The sequence below is a fragment of the Manihot esculenta genome, chromosome 17 (genome assembly GCF_001659605.2).
Source record: "Manihot esculenta cultivar AM560-2 chromosome 17, M.esculenta_v8, whole genome shotgun sequence".
NCBI classification, from domain to species: Eukaryota; Viridiplantae; Streptophyta; class Magnoliopsida; order Malpighiales; family Euphorbiaceae; genus Manihot; species Manihot esculenta.
Window position 1 is genome coordinate 27,020,798 of NC_035177.2, and position 20,977 is coordinate 27,041,774.

The 20,977-nt window shown below is 32.3% G+C and overlaps 3 protein-coding genes across 4 annotated transcripts; 2 read left to right on the top strand and 1 right to left on the bottom strand.

The window, feature by feature from the left end:
* Positions 1–2,876: 2,876 nt before the first annotated feature.
* On the bottom strand, positions 2,877–4,580 carry LOC110605578. 2 transcript variants are annotated; one of them, XM_021744202.2, is made up of 4 exons: positions 3,929–4,579; positions 3,680–3,826; positions 3,482–3,559; positions 2,879–3,395 (listed from the first exon to the last, which is right to left on the bottom strand). In XM_021744202.2, exons 1-4 carry the CDS (start codon positions 4,283–4,285, stop codon positions 3,189–3,191), a joined length of 789 nt encoding a protein of 262 aa, XP_021599894.1. In that variant the 5' UTR covers positions 4,286–4,579; the 3' UTR covers positions 2,879–3,188. The 2 variants fall into 2 exon arrangements, with proteins under 2 accessions (XP_021599892.1, XP_021599894.1); XM_021744200.2 differs by having other exon boundaries at positions 2,877–3,395; positions 3,680–4,580.
* A 192-nt stretch (positions 4,581–4,772) lies between these two features.
* On the top strand, positions 4,773–6,212 carry LOC110605644. The gene is made up of 4 exons (XM_021744280.2): positions 4,773–5,323; positions 5,470–5,610; positions 5,721–5,804; positions 5,908–6,212. Exons 1-4 carry the CDS (start codon positions 4,811–4,813, stop codon positions 6,007–6,009), a joined length of 840 nt encoding a protein of 279 aa, XP_021599972.1. The 5' UTR covers positions 4,773–4,810; the 3' UTR covers positions 6,010–6,212.
* A 5,517-nt stretch (positions 6,213–11,729) lies between these two features.
* LOC110605548 (gibberellin 2-beta-dioxygenase) lies at positions 11,730–13,360 on the top strand. Its single transcript, XM_021744170.2, has 3 exons — positions 11,730–12,333; positions 12,415–12,763; positions 12,983–13,360. The coding sequence occupies exons 1-3, from the start codon at positions 11,933–11,935 to the stop codon at positions 13,253–13,255; spliced, it is 1,023 nt and encodes a 340-aa protein (XP_021599862.1). The 5' UTR covers positions 11,730–11,932; the 3' UTR covers positions 13,256–13,360.
* Positions 13,361–20,977: the final 7,617 nt, after the last annotated feature.

Here is a 20,977-nt window from a genome sequence, read left to right on the forward strand (position 1 = left end):
GCCGAACATGGCATGTATGCGGAGGCAAGTTCGGCCCCCGAACGTGGTCTGGCCAGCCACTATAAAAGGGTCACTTAGCCGAAATGGGCGAGCTTTCTCCCATTTTCGGCCACAGCTAGCTTCCGACCTCCCTCTTCCCAATCTAGTGCTTTTCCTTCAAATCCCCACCATTTTTCTTGAGTTTTAAGCTTGCATTGAAGGTTTTGAACTTTTGAAACAAGTTTTGGAGCTTTGGGAACTCAGAAGCTCATTTTCGTGGATCTCCAAGTTTAGGTCGTCTCCCTCTCGATCTTCAAGAGGTAAGAGCCGATCTTAAGCTCCTTATGTATTTTAAGTAAGTTTTAAGTTGTTTTATAGGGTAGAATGGCATGTATAGGGTTGTATGAGTTTTTATGCAAATGTTAGGTTTTATGTGATTTGTGAACAATGTGGCTTGCTTGTGTGTTATAGTTGGGGTTTAAATTAGTTTGAGGCCCCTAGGAGCTTGTATGCTTGAGTATGCATGTTGTAGAATAGGGTTATGCATGATTGGTTGTGTAGGGGGTTGAAATGGGCATGAAGAACCAAGTTTCTGCCCTTTGGCAAAAACCAGGTTCGGCAGCCGAAGGCACTTTCGGCCGCCGAACCAGCTTGGGAGGCAGCTTTAGGCTGCCGAAGCCTGCCCCCGAAAGTGGGAGTTTCGGCTCTGTCCGAGACTTTCGGCCGCCGAAGGTGCCGCCGAACATGCATGAGTTTCGTCTCTGTCTGGGAGTTTCGGCCGCCGAAGGTGCCGCCGAACCTGCCTGACTTTCGGCTCTGGAGGGACTTTCGGCCGCCGAAGGTGCCGCCGAAAGTGCCCTTCCCAGCCTTTTCTTGCATGTTTTCTAGGGTTGTTTTGAGGTGTTTTTAGGAGGTTTTTGGGGGTATGTTTAGAGTTATGTTCTTGTTGTTTGGTGCCTCATTTGAGTCCACCTGTGTAGGTTCAGACCCGAGGAACCGAGACCCCCGGTTGTGAGATAGTCGTTCAGAGTTCGTTGTTAAAGCTTCAGTCACCAGGTGAGTGGAACAACTCCTTAAGTTTTAAAGTAAAGTAAATGAATAAATGAATGAATCATAAAGCATTGCCCATGCATCATTATGCCATGCAATATTTCAGGATGTTTGCATTAGAATTCACGAATATGCTGCATTGCATTGCATAAATTGATGTTGATGTGGATGGTTGTTGGGTGATCCATAGTCCTCTGATGTTATGTTATGATGATATGTTACGGAAGACCAGCGAGGCCCATTCTACGCCCCTGGCACTATGTAAGAGAAAGACCAGCGAGGCCCATTCTACGCCCCTGGCACTTTAGAATGCTATGTTATGTAAGAAAAAGACCAGTGAGGCCCATTCTACGCCCCTGGCATTTGGAGATGTTGAGGACTAATGGTGACAATACCATCCTTTATGTGATTAGCTGTGATGTGTTGCATTTCATGAAAGCATGAAAAGAAAAAGAAAAAGTTAAATAAAACAATGAAATAATAATAATAATAATAATAATAATAATAATAATAATAATAATAATGATAATAAGAAAAAGAATAATAAAATAAACAATAATAAACCTAAAAATGGAGGAATTAAATCAAATGTTTTTACTTTCTGCTCACTGGGCTTTTTAGCTCACCCCCTCTCCCCTAACCCCAGTCTTGCAGGTGCTGAGTAGATAGAGAAGTCAAGAAGAGTAAGAGAAGTTTATGTAATAGCCTAGTGGTGGACATGGTTTATTTGTAATGTAAAAGTATGTTATGTAATGTAATGAAAGTTTAGAATGTGCTTGACTGGAGTTTGTTTTAATCCCTTGTGTATATGATCCAAAAATGTTTTTATGATGTTTATGTTATCTAAGCCTATCATATGTTATGTTACCCATTGGAGTATTTGATGAGGACTCCAACGAGGGGTTTATGATATGTTATGTATGCACAGGTTAGGCTTGGAAAGAAACGTTTTAATTTTTATGTATGTTGTTGATCATGTATGGGATTAAACAGGTTCGCAGGATGTATGTTTGGCTTGCTACGGGTTATGGCGGCCTTAAGCCGACCTGAATCCTAGCGCCGGTAGCGGTCCGGTTTCCGGGTCGTTACAGCAGCTATCTATAATTAGCCTGCAAATTGCCTCTCCTACTCAGCACTTTGCCTGGAAAATCTTCCTCCTTTGCGTCTCATCCTCCTGTTTTGTTGAACATAAGATTTTCTTCACCACATAGGTGACCTTAGGATTGGCGACTGGTTGGGGGTGTGTGGCGGCGGTGGGTTGGTGGATTCCCTGCTGCAGGGTCAGTTGTCCGATCATCTCCCTCAATTCTGCCAAAGATGCCTCAATCGCAGCAAGTCGCACCTCTTGGTTATCTGCCATGGTCGAACTTCGCTCTGATACCAATCTGATACAGGACTATTTAGACTCCGTCAGGAGTTTTAACCAATATCGTTTGGTTAAGACGAAATAAAAGAAAAGATAGGTTAAAAGACGAAAAGTCTTATTGAAATTTCTTAAAAATTGGAAAGTGAGTTCCTAATAGCCAATGGAGGCTATTTATAATAGAAATAAAATCCTAATATGCAAAAATAATCCAAATCCTAATAGGAGTCTAAAATCTTAATAGTCAATGGAGGCTATTTACAATAAAAATAAAATCCTAATATGCAAAAATAATCATAATCCTAATAGGAGTCTAAAATCCTAATAGCCAAGGGAGGCTATTTACAATAGAAATCCTAATATGCAAAAATAATACTAATCCTAATAGAAGTCTAAAATCCTAATATGCAAAAATATGAAAATACCCAAAATATCAAAAAAAAAATAATTAAAATGTAAAAATTAGCCCCGGTCCAAGTCTGCCATAAAATCCAAGACTAGTTGCTCCGTGTCAACTGCTCACCTCTAATCACATATATAATTTGATATTCTAAACTAATACTAATAGAATTATAACATATCAATCACTTTCTCACATTTACAGATATGTTATATTATTTATTGATTGGACACCACCTTGCTCTTATAACATTGTACACTTCGAGTATTGTATAATTAATTTCCCAAGTTCTTAAGCCAACAATGAAGTTCACAAACCCTAATGGGGAAAGCGAGAATATTAAGAGGCACGCAAGCCTTAGGTTGTAGTTATGGATTACACTGTCTTTCTACTTAGTTATCTCTTAGTGTGAGCCTTGGCGATATTTTGTTTGAGAACCTTAACAAAAATTTCAAATTCATTGAAACTGGTGCTGCCTTGCTGAGATTGGCCATCTTCTTGGGAACTTGGTGGATACTGGAATAGTGTTCGAACTTCTGTGAATTCTTCCCAACATTTTGTGGCTTCTTCTTTTGGATGCTCTAACATGATATGAATGATCGCCTGCAAGATTTAATTGTGTTAGCTAAGTAAATATATATAATTTCAAAAAAAAAAAAAAAAAAACCAAGTAAAAGACAAATCCTCGCCTTAAATAGAGGTCGTCTTGCATCAGTAATTGCTTCGTCACTGAGGCATGCACAGGTTAAGGCCTTCTTGTAATCTCCCTAGAGATGCATCATCAAGAAAATTGCGAGAAAAATACAGAGAGAATGGAAAAATTACTGAAATCATGAGAAAATATATTGATGAAATAAATAAATCGGCTAGTGGGTTAAAAAAAGAACCTTGTAAATGAGCATTTCAACAAGCAACATTTCAATTTCATAAGCTTCATGGGGTTTTTTATCCTTTCTGGCCTTATCCACTGCTCTTTCGAGTATTTCCACTGCAAATGCTTCCTTTCCACTCATTTCCAGCTTTGCAACAATGCTCTTCCATGCAAATTGAGAAAGCAAATATAAGAAGCCAAATGTCAAAGGCAGAACCAGCAAGAAGAATTCAAGAAACAATAAATGCAAAAAGATTTGTGTAACCTGGAGCTTTTTGAAATCAGGCTGTTCCTCTGCGAGTAGAACTTTTAATTCAGATTCTGCTGTGTTAAGTGATGCTGCGTCTGCTCGAGCTTGATGATAATAAGTTAGCCTTTCCAAGGACAGTATGCCTCCATGGAGAGCTCCTATGGACATAGACCTTGCAAAGACGCCGTCGTTTTTGCGTTTACAAGCATGTTTTGCACGACGAAATACCATGTATGTTCCGGCAATGATCACAATTGGAGCTGCTAATATTACAGCTACTGCACCATGTCTACTCTTTCCAGTAAAAGAATTCAAGAAATTCTCCAAGCGAAAATCGAATTTTCCCATCAGCTTACGAGTAAAATTAAGCATACCTAATCAATCTATTGCTTTTACAATTTCTCTACGAAATATTGACTCTTTCCTAAGGAAACGAATACATAATAATAATGAAATTTCTTCCAAATTCATGAGAGAAGAACTGCAACAGAAGCTCAGTTAAGATCACCAGATGAAGTATATTTTGATTTCTATCTTGCTTAAGGAGTAAAGAAACATCACATTGCTTTTACAAGAAGCATTGTATGACCTGGGGCACAATTTAATCCTCTCCAAGATTTTAAGAAACAAAACTTTTCCAAGATTTTCTTTGAGAATTCTTATGTTTCAAGAAAAAAGTACATGCAAGTTGCTACTTCTTATACATGATACTTGACGGTACTCTGATGCCTTGCCCAGTTAAATAATGTTGCTTCTGTCGAAAGCAACAAAAAAGATGCGTTGCTTGCACAACTTGAAAGGCTCTCTCTCTTAATTTCTAAATTCTCATCAAATATAACCATTTAAGTTTCAACCGATAATTGGGGGAATTCTAATTCCTCAAGACAAAAACCCACCATGGAATCTATGCTGTTTCTTGGTAATGGACCCCCAGTTCCTAGGCTTGCACGCATCCCTTCTTCTCTGAGCAGTAAACGGGGGACTAAGCTTCATTTCAGTCTAAAGCAGACTTGTGCTTATTCACTTACCAGTGTCAATGCATGCCGGCCACCGATCAGGCACGATTTCTACCCTGTGATTCGTGCTCTAGACGACGGGTCGTCCAGACCATCAAGAAACAACAGGTATGAAAACAAAATTAGACGAACCGCCGTGGGTGCATCAGTAGCATTGTCTTGTGTACTGGGTATCATCGGTGCTTGCTTTAAAATGAACCCTAAAGCAGTTGCAGGGCCTAGAGAATTGTATCAGAAAGCTCCGCAAGTAGTAGTAGCTTATCCATTAGGTGGAAGGTCTGCACTAAAATCGCTATTGGACGTGAATGTTTACCTGTCTTCAAAATTAGATCCCCCTGGAACTCTTTCCAGGCTTCCTTTGAGACCTTCAGCTGAAGAGGTTAATGGTATTAAGGTTCTCTTCTTGCATGCTCTTAACTATGCGTTCTCTGTTCATTGTTTTACCATTGCAGAATCACTCAACTACTAAACTCATCGATGATTTAAGCGATTTTTGTGCAAAAAATTGAAGTTGAAGTTAATGCCTTCACATGTTTTCAGATGGAGGCAATACGGCTAATGAAATATGGGAAACCAGAAGATGCTGTGTTCTTTCTGAGAAATGCATATAATAACTATAAATACGATCCTGAGCCTGCATACAATGTGGATATGGCATTAGTAGAAATTCTCATTTGTCAGGTACCTACTCATCATAAAACCATTACCTAATCGATTTTGGTCTAATTTCAGTTGAAGATATGGGGAGAAGAATTGATTTTAGTTATTAATCAATGTAGTTAATTATGCAGGGAAAATACATGGAAGCCTTAGAGTGTAACTGTCTCAAGGATGACCAACGTATCCCTTCAGATGGTCGGTTTCCTCTTTACAAGGTTGTTCATAATCCATGTTTACCTTAATTATTAATTAAGATGTATGTTCACCACATGCACTGTATAATTTCTCTGTAGTGATTAATAATCATGATTTATGCAGGCAATCATATATACAATGTTGGGTGAGAAGGAGGAAGCCAGGAAATGGTGGGAAGAGTATGTGGAAACTGTTGAAGGAGAATTTGACCCTACAAGCTTTTAGAATTAATGTAATTATGCAAATATTTCAATTCCAAACTTTACAATGAAATTTTTATCATTAATTTAGAAACCGAGCCCAATTGTTAAACAACCCAACAAACACATGATGAGCATTGTGGCCTCGAGATCGAATGCCTTGGGTTGATAATACTAAATCCCAACTACGGGCCGATTTGTAAATAGGCCTGAAATAATTCTATATACAGTAATATTAGTAATTTATTTTTTTTGCAATTCTTTTAAATTAAATTTTATGTAAAAGAGATTTCTATATATCTTCTACTCTAATATTTTAAAATTAAAACTTAGTTATTTATGTGGAATTTGTCTGATAAGGATGAAGAGAATTTGAAGTGATAAACTATGAAAGTGGCAATGGTACATGGATCAGAGCTCCAGATGACATCGTGGAAAAATTTAAAAATTAATATAAGAGAGGTATTACAAAGAACACGAGGCCTGCCCAAGATATTTTTGTCTCGGCTTCCACGATACGATTGAGACGGATTTTTCAATCTGATTGATACTTGTGTACATACGAGTCATCTGTTTTGGAGGACTTTCACGCGTAACTCCAATTTTCAGAAACTTGTACTCGTGTTTCCCAACAACTTTTTCACATGCACTTCACATGAAAATAAAATAAACTTCTATTACCCATGCATCAGTCTCATAGACCAGGCCAGCCACTCCTCAATGGTATTAAGAAGTTATTCGAGTGATTTGGAATTTTATCCAAATAATCTGTGATGTAAATTATATGTCTAATAGAATTTTGATAAAATATAACTGTATTCTCACAAATATTTGCATTATTAAATTAATTAGGTGTAGAAAATTTAAAGAATTATTTTTTTATTTGAAAATTTTTAGATAATTGTATCATGTTAATCCTGTCTTCTTTCTTTTTTTTTATGTATAAATAATTATTTTACACGTGTAAAAAAAATTATGTATAAATTATAAAAATAAATATTTTAAATTCCTTCGTTCTTTACTAATGAGGAGGGGTGTGTGTTGCTCAGGTAAAGTGAGAAATTCTTTCCGAGATAATGAGCTTAGCCGTGGCTTTGGATAAAAGTTTTATTGTACACATAATAATTTTAGTATATAATAAGCTTTATGTAAATTTTATTATAATTAATAAATATAACTATTAATTATAATAAATTTTATGTAGATTTTATTATAATTACAGTTGATTTTCCTAAACGATGGCATCGGAAAATTTCAGCGAGCTCGGTGTGTATCATGATTGACCCTTGTGTGATCCTGACCTAAAATCCTTAGGAAGAGAACAACTCAGGAGGAGCGGTCACTGGGTGGCCGGGCAACAACTATAAAGAAAATCTATTATTTAATTTTTCTATTAAAATTTATTAATTGATTTTTTTTATTTTATAGTTTATATTAAAAAAATTTTAAAATTTTAAAAATTTTATTAATTAATTATTCAATTAATTTTAATATTTAAAAAATTCATTAATTCATCGTTAATTTTATAAAAAATTACTAATTAATTATTTATATTAAAAATTTATAATATTTAATTATTAAAATTAATAAATAAATAAATTAATATTTTTTTTAAAATATTAAAAATACTTTAATATAATTTCTAAAAATAGAGACTAACTAGGGCAAATAATAATTTTCACCCACTATACCATCGGCAAACGTGGATACAATGGGACTCCACATATAAAATCTGCGAGTGAGGAACATCCACGTCACCTCTCAATTCTGGCGCATCCTATCATTCCACGTTTCTAAGGCCAGATTCGTTGGAGTGGAAAACCACCGACTACCAACTTAGGATTTTGACAAGTGTTCTCAGAACAACACCTACACGGATACACGCTGGATCCTTAGGTGTCACAACGACATGCATCCAGCCAACGACATGCACCCAGCCAACGACATGCACTCTCTCTAAGATCTCTTTTACGACGTTTCTTATTCACCCCGTTTCAACTGAAACTCTTAAAAGAAAAAAAAAATTTCTATTATATTAATAAAATTTTATTTACTTCTATTAATAAAAAAAATATAAAATAATAAAATTCAATTAAATTATTTTATTTTTAATAAATTTAAATTAATTTAATGAAAATTTGGTTCATTTCACATATACACGTTATGGACATCCTATTTTTCTATGTAATGTAACTATTGAAAGTCAAAATATTATAAATAATGTGATTAATAATGGTTTTTGAGATAACAGTTTGGCATGTTCATCCGTTGATACCTAACGATGTAAACTTTTCCGTTAACCACATAAATAGCAAGTTTTCTAAAAGGACAACATTGCATATAAGTTTTTTACAGTCTAAAATGAAAATTGACAAATTATTATTAAAAAGCTTATTCTTACTCGCTCAACTTCTAATAGAAGTTTTTAATTTTTATATTTATATTAATTTTTTAATAATAAAAATTGTGTTGTACTTAGTTTGTACTACTTAAACTTAATTCATTAATACTAAAGTCATTTTTCAAATGAATTTAATCAATTAAATTCATAACTTTAAATAAATAAATTGTTATATTATTTTCTAGCAATCAAAATAAACAGTAATTTATTATTAATAATTAAATTATAAATTTTTATATATATAAAATTCAATCATTTTCTGTAATACTCCCTATCCGGTCATTTAATTAACCGAGCAGGAGACATCATATTTTATAACTGTTCTCTTATTTTTACTTTCATTTATATAATGTAATTTATAATTTTTTTTTATCAAAAATTCGGCAGAATTTTTTCTGAAATATGGACTTAATTCCATCTGTGAACAGTAATATCACACTTCTATAAATTTCAACCTTAACCTTTCAAATTTCTTTTAACATTAAAACAATTTCAATTCAGGTCAAACATTTCATAAATCATCCCATTAATCTCGATACAAAAATTTTTACTAATAGCCAATATTTATATCAAGATTTTCTATTTTTATTTTCTTTTTATTTTTATTTTTTGATATGTTTCCTCAAAGTTAAAATTTTTTTATGAAAAGAAAAGAGAATAAACTTAAAAAGAAAAACTAAAAAAAAAAAATTGTATTACTCTCACTGCTTGAATATCAATCATGATTTTATTAATAAGTAATTTTTAACTCCTAATTAAGTGAGACAGGATGATATGATCTCTTTACCTTAGGTAAAATCCTATAATTTATTTAATTTTAGACTTTATTTAAAAGTTTAATTATGGATTTAAAATTTCCATATTTATTTGAAATACGACATTCTTGTAATATCCTTGGGTAACATCACAAGTGAACAGACCATGAACTGTTGCTGCATCACTCCTATTGAAGCTGACAAAGAAGTCTGAGTGTGTGTGACTTGCGAGAGAGGTCTACTTCAGTGGCAGTCAGTTTTACACCAACTTTTCTTGACACAACACTGCCATCATTTTTCCTTATAATCTTACATCAATCCTGCTCATTTGTGCGCCTCTACTTCAACTTAGAGCATCTTTCCATTCTAATTATTAAAAGAAAAAGAAACTTAAAACTTGTTATTTATTTCATATTCTTATTTCAATTTAATATCTTAATATTTTTAAATATAAATATATTAGTTGAAAAGGGAATTAGATAGGATTCTCCAACATAAAATTTAGGTATTTGATGATAGAGTTAGGAGTTGGTCAATGAAGACTAACATATATTCTGAGTTATCCATTATGAAGGAAAATAAGATAGAGGAAGTCAATTTGTGAACTGTGATATGCCTTTTTTGAAGCTGTGGAGTGTGTGGGGGCTGGCAGCCATACAGTGTTAGCTTTGGTGACAGATGGAAAGTAAGCAATCTGCAACTAAACTATCGGCAAGATATAATTAATCCATGGAAAATGAGCAAGATGAGATTCCATATATCTACTGAAAGCTCCACTTTACCTGAACAATCTCTTCTCACCCCATTAGATTTTTTCTTTTTTTCTCTTTTTCTTCTTCCTTTTCTGTGCTTTTAAGGAGTGAGGTGTTGAGATACTATGTCTGAAGTTATGTTGACCATATACAAATTAAATATTATATTTAAATTTAATTATAATTATTAAAACTGTCTTATTAAAATTCCATAAGATCATGCACTAAAAAATACTAGAATGATTGTCATTCTAGATAAGAAAAGATGTTTGTCTCTCGAATGCATCATTGTCATCTTGACAAACTGTCATTCTACATTGATCCTTTATTTTATTGGGCATTCATCTAAAGGAAAAATTTTAATATATGATAGAGTGATGGGTGTAGGTGAGAAAATTATAGTGTGTGAATGTGATGGCAATCAAAATCAGACCCTTTTATTTCACCACTCAAAGGTTTGATAGTAACATGGGTGTTAATGTTCACATTAATATTCACAATTATCTTTAAAATTATTATTTTTTATTATAATGAAAAAAAATTTCAAGGATTATCTTAGTTTGACTGAATTCTATTAAGACAAATTTAGATAATGTACACTCAAATGAAAACATTGTCCCAATCCAAGGATTATCTCAGGCCTTATCCAAATGCTAGATTAATGAGATTCTGAAATGAAATTTTGATTAATTAATCATATGAATATGACTAGATATAGTTTCAATTTTGTCAATTAGACACAAAAAAGATGTTAAATATGCTCAGGACATTCTAATTCTAAAATCTTAGTGGGTCATAGCCGGCATTTAGCTATAAAGAAGCATGATTGTTATGCTGTGAACTGTAGAAATTGCAGGCTAACAATTATTTTCTTTAAAAGCAGATGGAAAAGGAAAGGCAAATATTACATACGAGCCGAGTTTGGGATTATGCACTTTTATTATTACCTCTCTACCTTCTAATAATAATAATGATAATGCTCGTTTTACATAAATTTTTTATTTTATATTATTTATCCTTTTAAAAAATTAAAATAATATTAATTTTTATATGTTATATGTACTTTTATTAGTTCCTTAAGAAATTTAATATTAACACGTGAAAAAATAATCATTTAAAAAATATTTTAGATACATTATTACAAACTTTTTTAAAATTAAAATTATTAATTACTCTGAATAAATTAACTATTATATAATATATATAATAATTAAAATAAAATTTTTTTACATTAATATCATTAATTAGATTTTTTTTTTATCAATTGACTTATACTGGTATCTTTTATAAAACAAAAAAGTTGACGTGGCAATTTGCATATTGCAATATGTTATGCTCTTCTCATATAGCATTACCAGCGCCAGCAGTCCTGAAAAAAATCTTAAATATGATATACTGAATTAATTATTAAAAAATACATCATTCTTAATATATAATTAATTATTAAAAAATTAATGTTTATATGAATATATAATTCAATTAATATAAATTTACTCTAAATAAAAGAGAAAACATTCTCTTTAATTTTAAAAATGTTTTATATTTTAAATTTAAAATTGTATCCTTTTTTTACATCTCTTCTCTTGTAACGGTTGGTTACGTATAAGATTATAAATTTTCTTTAGTACTGTAACTTTTGAGGCTGGTCTGGTTTTAGAAAATAATAATAATAATAATAATAATAATAATAATAAATTTGCATATAATATATACGATGAAAAATATAAAATGAAGAAAAAAAAGGAAAAACCTAAGCAATTTCTTCTCATCCTCCAAAGCATAAAAGGCAAGCAGACATAAAAAGCCAGATGGCTCTACTTTATAGTTACTAACGCCTCTGTCATTCACTCTCTCTCTCCCTCATGCATCAGCTTCGTCACCCATTTGCCAATTTATAACCCCATCAATCTCCGCCAACTTCTCCAATCCAAATCCTCTCCTCTTCTTTTTCTTCCTTCTCTCTTCCTCTGTTCTCTTGTTTTTTCAGTTTCTTGTGTTCGTTTCGGTGTTTTTGAGTGTGAACCAATAACAGAGCTAGCCATGGTGGCTCTGTCACAGACAGCATTAGACCAGTACTCTCTCATCAAAACATGCAAGCCTTCAGGCTTCTTCTCTGGGATTCCTGTGATAAACCTGACGGACCCTGATGCCAAGTCTCTCATAGTTGAAGCTTGTCAAGAGTTTGGGTTCTTCAAGTTGGTCAATCATGGAGTCCGAATGGAGTTCATAAGCAGATTAGAAACTCTAGCTATTAGCTTCTTTGACCTTCCTCAGTCTGAGAAAGATAAGGTTGGCCCTCCTGACCCTTTTGGCTATGGCAACAAGAGAATTGGCCCTAATGGTGATATTGGCTGGATTGAATATCTTCTCCTCAACACTAATCCTCAAATCACTTCCCATAAAACTCTCTCCATTTCCCAGGAAAACCCTCAAATTTTCAGGTAAAATTTTAACACAAGACGACTCCTTTTGTTATTTTCACTTTTAGTTAATATTTTTCTTGTTTGTGTTAATGGGTGTAGCTCTGCTGTGGACGATTACATACTGGCAGTGAAGAGCATGGCTTATGAAGTACTGGAATTGATGGCAGATGGATTGGGGATTGAGCCGAGGAATGTGCTAAGTAAGCTGGTGAGGGATGAGAAAAGCGACTCATGCTTCAGAGTAAACTATTATCCACCATGCCAAGAGCTCCAAGCATTGAGTGGTAGAAATTTGGTTGGGTTTGGGGAGCACACAGACCCACAGATAATTTCTGTCTTAAGATCTAACAACACAACTGGCCTGCAAATCTGTCTGAGAGATGGGACTTGGGTTTCAGTCCCACCTGATCAGACCTCCTTTTTCATCAACGTTGGTGATGCCTTGCAGGTGCAATTTATTTCCTTTTTATTTTATTATATATAAGATAAAATCCACCTTCAAGGTAAAAAACAAATGATTATTCCATATTGGCCCATCTAATTTTTCTAGTAAAAGTTTCTTTTTTTGTGACTGAGAAAAGATTTCGTGTTCAAAAGTACAAATGGGTACTTTTTTATTTTTTATTTTTTATTTCCTGTTTATTGAATTTTGGAAAAAATAATGCAGGTGATGACTAATGGAAGACTTAGGAGTTTGAAGCACAGAGTTTTAGCTGACACTATAAAATCAAGAATTTCAATGATCTACTTTGGTGGTCCACCATTGAGTGAAAAGATTGCACCTTTGCCAAATTTATTAGCAGAAGGAGAAGAAAGCTTATATGAGCAGTTCACATGGTGTGAATACAAAAACTCTGCTTATAAGTCAAGATTGGCTGATTACAGACTTGGCTTATTTGAAAAAAAGAAAAAATTGCGGACCCTTTTAGCAAATATTTAACTTATAGGATTTTGTCAAAGCTCAAAAACAGGTTTGGAAGTGTTTGACTTAATTCCCATAGATGGAAAAGCATATAGGCTGTTCTTTACTTTTCTTATTTTTTTTTTTTTTTTTTTTTCACTTTCTAGTTTAAATGTAACAGGGATTGCTGCTTGTCTATCATATTAATACAAGTTTATGGTTTATTATGAGTGAGAGGGCTGATAGGGTTATGAAAGGGAAAGCAATTACATGAAAGAATCAAAGTCACTTCCAAAGAGTAATTGTATTGACCATCTGAGTCACATCTCCTTTTCTGAGTCGGCATTTCATCATCCATTAATTAATCTACTTAATCAAATGGATAAATATCTCTCAAAACTAACCTTAAAATATAAATATTTACCCAATAATTTTCAGGTCCTTATTTATAAATATTTTCTTTGAATTGGTCCCTCTGGCAAATAAAACTCCTATTTAAATTAAGGACCACATAAAAAATTAAAAATTATATTCAACTTTGAATCAAAAAGGCCTCAAGATACACTTCCAATTCACAAATTGCTAAACCCACATTTTTATTAATTTTTAATTATATTTTATTAAATATTTAAAAAAATTATTTAAAAATGAAATAAAATTTTAATAGTTTAATTATATGTTATTATAATATAAAAAGATAAAAAAAATTAAAAAAATTATAGAAGGGATGAAAATAATAAATTAGTTATTTTTTAAAATATTATAGTGGATTAACATTGTATTCAATATTTATCCATAAGAGTGAGCTTTTATAAAATTATTTTTTTATTGGAAAAGTTTTTCGAGCACGAGTGCATTAAAAAGAGAGAAGACTGATATCAGCATGCAAGAGAAAGAGGCATTTCATCGCTGGACACTGGCAGGCAGAAGCAGCAGATTCTCCAAATTTTCAAAAGGCAATAATGTTCGAAATTCCCCAATTTTTTGGTAACCTTCAAAATCAGTTGGTCTGGTTAGTGAGAGTATGGGATTTTGATTTTTACCAAAGGATAAAAGTTAAGAAAAAAAGCAAACATTTTGATTTTTCCCATCTGGGTTCCTCTTTAAAGAAAGAACATTACTGCCATGTACAAATTTAGGTCCCAAAGTGGAATGGAATATTCTGTACCTGAGAGAGATATTTGAGAGACAGATACCCAACAAACATTATTATTCATCAATTTTAAATTATAAACATTATTATAAATTATAATATTGTCCATCATTTCAGGAAAAATGTAATATCACTAATGCCCATATTATAATTATTTATTTTTTCAGTTAAGGATGAGTGAATTACATATCCCTTTAATTACAGATCAGTTCAATCAGATTGGGCATTTGCTAAGCCAAAAATTCATTTTAAATGGTTTATTAAATTAAAATTTTGATTAGAATTTAACATTGATTTTTTATTGGGTCAATTTTGAGAAAATTAAAAAATAATAGGATTATTTTGTGGGTAGAGAATAATGGTTTAGAGTATGCAATAGTACATTCTTGCCTTTTTCTTTTCTTTTGTGTAGAAGCAAAACATCACAATCTTTAAGTTTTATTTATAATGGATCTGATTCCTAAATTTGTCAACTTCTTTTATTTATATATTTAAACTAAAAATGAATAAGCTAAGTTATCCTCCATCGTCAGTTTATTTTATAAATTAATAAATTTTATTAATTTTTGGTGTAGTATAATTCATAAGAAGTGAGATATGCATTATGAGTAGTAGCGTAGCTTCCTGAGAGCCATGCAATAAAATAATCGGTTGCATGGCAAATGTGTAGGGCGCAACCCTCACAGTCTAAATTTAAAAATTGTGAGTAGAGTGCAGCCATATTAATATGGTGGTTTTTGCAATTATTGAAGAGGAGATGGTGGTGGTGGTGGCCATTTCTGTTGAGCAACAGCCAACAGAATTTCTTGAAAGTATGCTCATCCATCATATAAGTGGATATCAAGCTCACTTCTGAACAAGGCTACTGCTACGTAGATTTATGTTTCAACACAAATAGCTACCTGCAATCTTATGAACCCAGTTGTCCCTCATCATTCTCTTTTAATTATTAGCTGCCTCTCGCGTCTTTCCTTTAGGAGATATTGTTGAATAATTGATTTAGTATATAAATCTATTATTGTTATACAAAATCAAATAATTAAAATTTTAATTACATTTTTAATATAAACTATTTCCGTCCTATTTACATTCTTAAATAATTTAATTGATTTATTAGAGGATGATTCTATCCATAAATTTATACAGATAAATTATTAATCATATTTCACTTTTTTAAAAATAATAAAAATTTATCATTTGTTTAAAGAAATTTTTTGTACGCACTATGTGAAATGCTGAAATTTATTTGCTATATAGCTTAGGTCTCCAATAATAATTTTGGAGCAGTGGTGCCATGTTTGCAATTCAAAAAAAAAAAAGAAAGGGAAAAAATTTTCCTACGGGCTTGGGTAGGCTGAAATTTTTTTTTTTTTTTTTTTTTGAGGAGGATTAGGTTACTTAGAAACCTTCCTGATAAATTTTATTTAACAATACCATTTAAAAAAAAATTATTTAACAATAATAATTATATACATATTATTTAATTTAAAATAAATAATATATATAAAGTAATTAAAAATAATATTTTTATTATAAAATCTTTATAATTATTAAATATATTTATTGTTAAAATTATAAATTATATATTTAATCGATATTATTATATTTAAAATTAAATATATTATTTAATTATAATTAAATATGAGTTAATATTATTTTATGTATAAAATTATATTATATTTAAAAATTATAAAATATTATATTCTATATTTAAATGTAAACATTAGATTAATTTTTTTTAAAAATTTAAACATTTAAAAAATTGTCAAATGAGGTGAAAATATTTTTTATAAAGTAACGCACTTTTATTGCAATAATCAACTATTTAATTTTTATAACTTAAAAGGAAAAAAAGTAAACGTATTAGCAGCAGAATTCTTTTACTTTAATAACAATTTAATTTTTAAAATTTTATATATTTCAATAATTTATTCTCTATGCGGAAATAGAAAAATATAATTTATATTAACAACGTTTCAATCCGATGCATGCTAAAAATAGAATATTTACAGAAATTTAATTATTCAAATCCAATTCATATTAACCATATTTAAATTTATTTTAAATTTAATTAAAAATTAATTAAATTATCCGAATTTATTTCAAATTTAATTATTATTAGCGGAATAAAATATAAACCGATTTGAATTCATCTATTTTAATTAATAATTTATATTAAAAATACTTTTTATTAATAATTTTTATTTAAAATTTTTAATATTTTTAAAAATATTTTAATTTTAATTTTAAAAAAATTACATTTTAGCTTCCGAAATTTATTATAATTAACACTTTAATCTTTTTTTTTTTAACGATCCAATACTTAAATCTTTCACTCTCCGTTCCGTTCAAACTCATAATCCTTTTATTCAAAATAATTATTTGAAACATGCATATTGATAAAATTGTGATTTCAAAATCATGAAATCCTCAAACTTTTTCTCCCTCTCTTTTTGTCTCTCTCTATCCAAACTTCTCTTTATGTAGAAATTTTCTCTTTCATTTGTAAACCTTTTTCCCTCAGAACTTTTTTTTATGTGATCTCATTATCCTTAATTTTTTTAATTTTATTTAAAAATACTAAATTTACCATATTTTGAAGGTGGAGTTGGTGTTTATTAACTTTGAAAAAAATGAAATCGTAATATATTTCTTTTCTCTGTTCTTTTATCCCATCATTTGAAGATTACATGTGAAAATTTTTTCAAAAGCTCTTATCTTTTTGTTTCTAAAGCTCTTTATCTTTTTGTTTCTAAAGCTCTTTATCTTTTTGTTTCTAAATTTTGAGCGCATGCTTTTATTTCATGAATTCTTTATTTGTATGGCAGAGATTGATCATCTGGGTCTTTAATAATGATATTTTGTTTAGTGACTAGCTTCAATTTTGGATTCAGGTAGATTAATAGCAATTCGTTATTTTTTTATTATGTAATGTGATTTTTGTTATCTATTTTAGCTGTATGTTTCTGATTTTCAATTTGATTTTGAAAGAAATCATCCATTTTAGCTTTATGTGTCTGATTTTGAATTTGATTTTAAATTGTGTAATCTTCCTCATGGTTTTAGAAAATGGATTATTGTATAAAGATTTTCAATTTTGATATTTTGCTTTCAATTCTATAGATATATTCCTTTTCTAGTGTTTGTAATTTGCAATTGTCTTTCGATTGTCCAGAATGAAATGAAAATTAGATTTGTTTAAAAATAAAACTTTTGCAATTTAATCAGATATGCTCTGAAGTTTTTTTAAAAAAATTAGAGTAAGAAAAGGGTATGTGGTAAAATAAAGAAAGAAAGAAAGCAACATTAACTATGATTATTGAAGTGGGTGGAAGTGTCTCTCATGAAGAAAAAGAAAAGAATAATCAATGAGTAATAAAAATGAAAAGAAAAAGGGCAAAGTTGAGGAAGACAAAGGAATCCGAGCAACAAACCAAATTATTTTTTAATAATATGAACCAAAATCAAAAAGGGAAGGGAATGCGGTCCTTAAACTTTAGGGCCACCATTGTTGTTAGGTATCTTTCAATGAGAATCAAATGTTGGATTCAAGTTGCCAGTAGTTTGGCCATGTACACGTGTTTCTCTCTCATATGCTGAAAGCAACCTTTTATATTACATAACAAAATAATTTTTTAATTACTCAATTATTATTATTTATTATTTTATATTTGTTTTTGAAAATTATTGTTTTCTATTTCAGACTAATTCACTTATATCTAAATTAAATAATAAAAAATAAGCTATATTTAAAAAATTGATAGAAATTTTTTTTTATATACAAATATTTTTATAAAGCAAATGAAATATTAACATAAAATCATAATTTATTACACATTTAATCCCCTTCAAATGATTTGCGCTTTACATATATAAACGAAAGAGGGAAGCAACAGTATATAACTTACATTAAAGAAACAATTTAATAGTTAAGTATATGCAGTTGAATTTTATTTTTGGTAGTCAAAGAGGGTTAAGCCCTAAGAGATAACAGTATTAAGCCAAAAACCTGCTTTTTGGCATACGAATTCTAACTTTGCCAAGCCTGTCTTCTTCCAGAATAGGTCGGAGCACAGGAGGATAGTTATGAGCAAACGAACACTCCTATGATTGAGATTTGTCATCTTAGCCACGCTATCGGCCACAAAATTCGCTTCACATAACACATGTTGAAACATCACAATCCAATCCTGATTAAGCAACTCTTTAAATCTCGCCAGTAAACTTCATTTACAGTTTTTAACAGCTTGACAAGTCTAGCATTATCACAGTCGACCACCAATCGTCGGTAATTCATATTCCATGCCAGCGTTAGGCCATCAAAAATTGCCCATAATTCAGCGTTGTGAATGGAACTAATGCCCACTAAACGATTGTATCTCGCGAGCCAAGAGCCCTCTGAATTCCTTATGACACCACCCGCCTTGCCGATACCCGTCGTGGAGTGCCAGGCACCATTAGTGTTGAGCTTAATCCAGTTCACTAAGGGAAGATTCCATTTAACAGCGATAACACTGCTGTTGTTCCTTTGCTTGCTTCGACTGTGCCCAACTCTAGCAGCATGTCTTGCCCAAATAAAACTGGTATCGAGAATATCCCACGCTTTCTGCAAACCACCATTGAAAACTAAATCATTCCTTTGTTTCCATGCAAACAAACATACAATAGAAAAGATTGAACACCAAGAAAAATCCTCATTGTTGAATTTAACAAAAGAGCAAATGTTTGCATTCAACCCTGTTTGGCGGGTGCCACCACTTTCCTCCACACCGATTTAATCATTCAACAGTCCCGCAAAACATGAAGCACGCTTTCCTGATGAGCGCCACAAGCCTCATTGTTTGTCAAACCACATCGAAATCTCTCTTCATTCGTGAGGATCTTCCCCCGGCAAGCTAGCCAGATGAAGTTTCTGACTCGTTGCGGGCATTTTAGGGTCTAGATATGCTCCCAGATTGCCGCTTTATCATCCCAACTAGCTTTCATCATAAGGCTGTAAGCTTCGCTAACCAAAATGACTCCCTCTTTAGCACCTTTTCAAGCAATATTGTCTTCACCTATAAAAGGGTTAGGAGGACAAATATTTGATATGTGTAGCGGAGCATTAGGGGTTAGGAGGACAAATATTTGATATGTGTAGCGGAGCATTAGGGGTTAAAAATTTATCCAGCACTTCCAAATTCCAATCGTGATTATTAGTAACCACATCAGCAACTTTCCATTCATTTGGAATCATCACTCCCGATTTTTTATGTTGCCACAACGGGCCTAACTCGGGAATCCAATCCTCAAACCAGAAACTAGTACGTTTGCCATCACGAATAGAAACAAAAATGTTGGGACGAATTTCATCCCATATCTTTGCCAAAGACCGCCAAAGAAACGAGCAATTACCAGTAACCACACTATCTAGAATAAAGTCACCAACACGATATTTTTCACGAAGAATGTCAACCTATAACTCCCCCGTCTGGTTAAGACTCTGAATTCAAATTTACATAGGAAGGCTTTGTTGTGTTCCTTGAGCTTTCGGAAACCCAAGCCACCGTGAGTTAAGGGTTGGCAACAAAAATTCCAACTAACTAACACCAATTTGGTCTTACCCTCCTTAGCGCCCCAAATAAATCGTCGAATTATGGTCTCAATCTCATTGATGACACTAATTGGGAGTAAGGCTATCTGCATGAAGTAGTTTGGGATGGCCACAATAATTGCTTTCGCCAGCGTAATTCGACCAGCCATAGAAAGAGAGCTAGCATTCCAACCACTCAGCTTTCTTTGAATTTTATCAAGCAAAAACTGGTACGTCGCGTTCGTAACTCTCTAATGGAACAGAGGGACACCCAAATACATTCCTAAGTCCTCAACTATCTGATAACCCAATTTATTACTAATGGCAAAAGCCGTCTCGTCGGGTGTATTTGGGGAAAAGAACACCTGGGTTTTGTTGGCATTCACTTTGTGCCCAGATGCATCACAAAAACCCTTGAGAATATCAGCAACTACCTCAGCTTGGTGGAGATCTGCATGACAAAATAGAACCAGGTCATCAGCAAAAAATAAATGCAACAAAGGCTTACCATTCTTCACAAGCGAAATAGGTTTCCATTTAGAATCATGAACCGCCTGTGTAATGCTTTGCCCCAGTCTTTCCATGCCAAGAACAAAAAGGTACGATGAGAGAGGATCTCCTTGCCGTATTCCGCGTGAGGGACGAAACTCATCAGTCATGGACCCATTCCAGAGCATCTGCATACGAACAGAAGTAGTGCATCTCATAATAGTATCCACCAGGCTAGAAGGCAACCTGGCATCAAGAAGGGAATCATTAAGAAATTCCCAACGAATTTTGTCATAGGCCTTTTCAAGATCAACTTTAATTGCCATCCAGCCTGATTCTCCTTTAAGTTTATTCATAGAGTGAATGACTTCTTGGGCAATGATGGTGTTATCAATGATATGGCGACCCGCAACAAAACTGACTTGCGTCAGAGCAATCAGCGTAGGCATGACCGACTTCAATCTATGGACAATAGCCTTGGTAATGATCTTATAAAGAACCGAGCATAAGCTGATTGGACGAAATTGTGATACGAGCTGCGCATTGC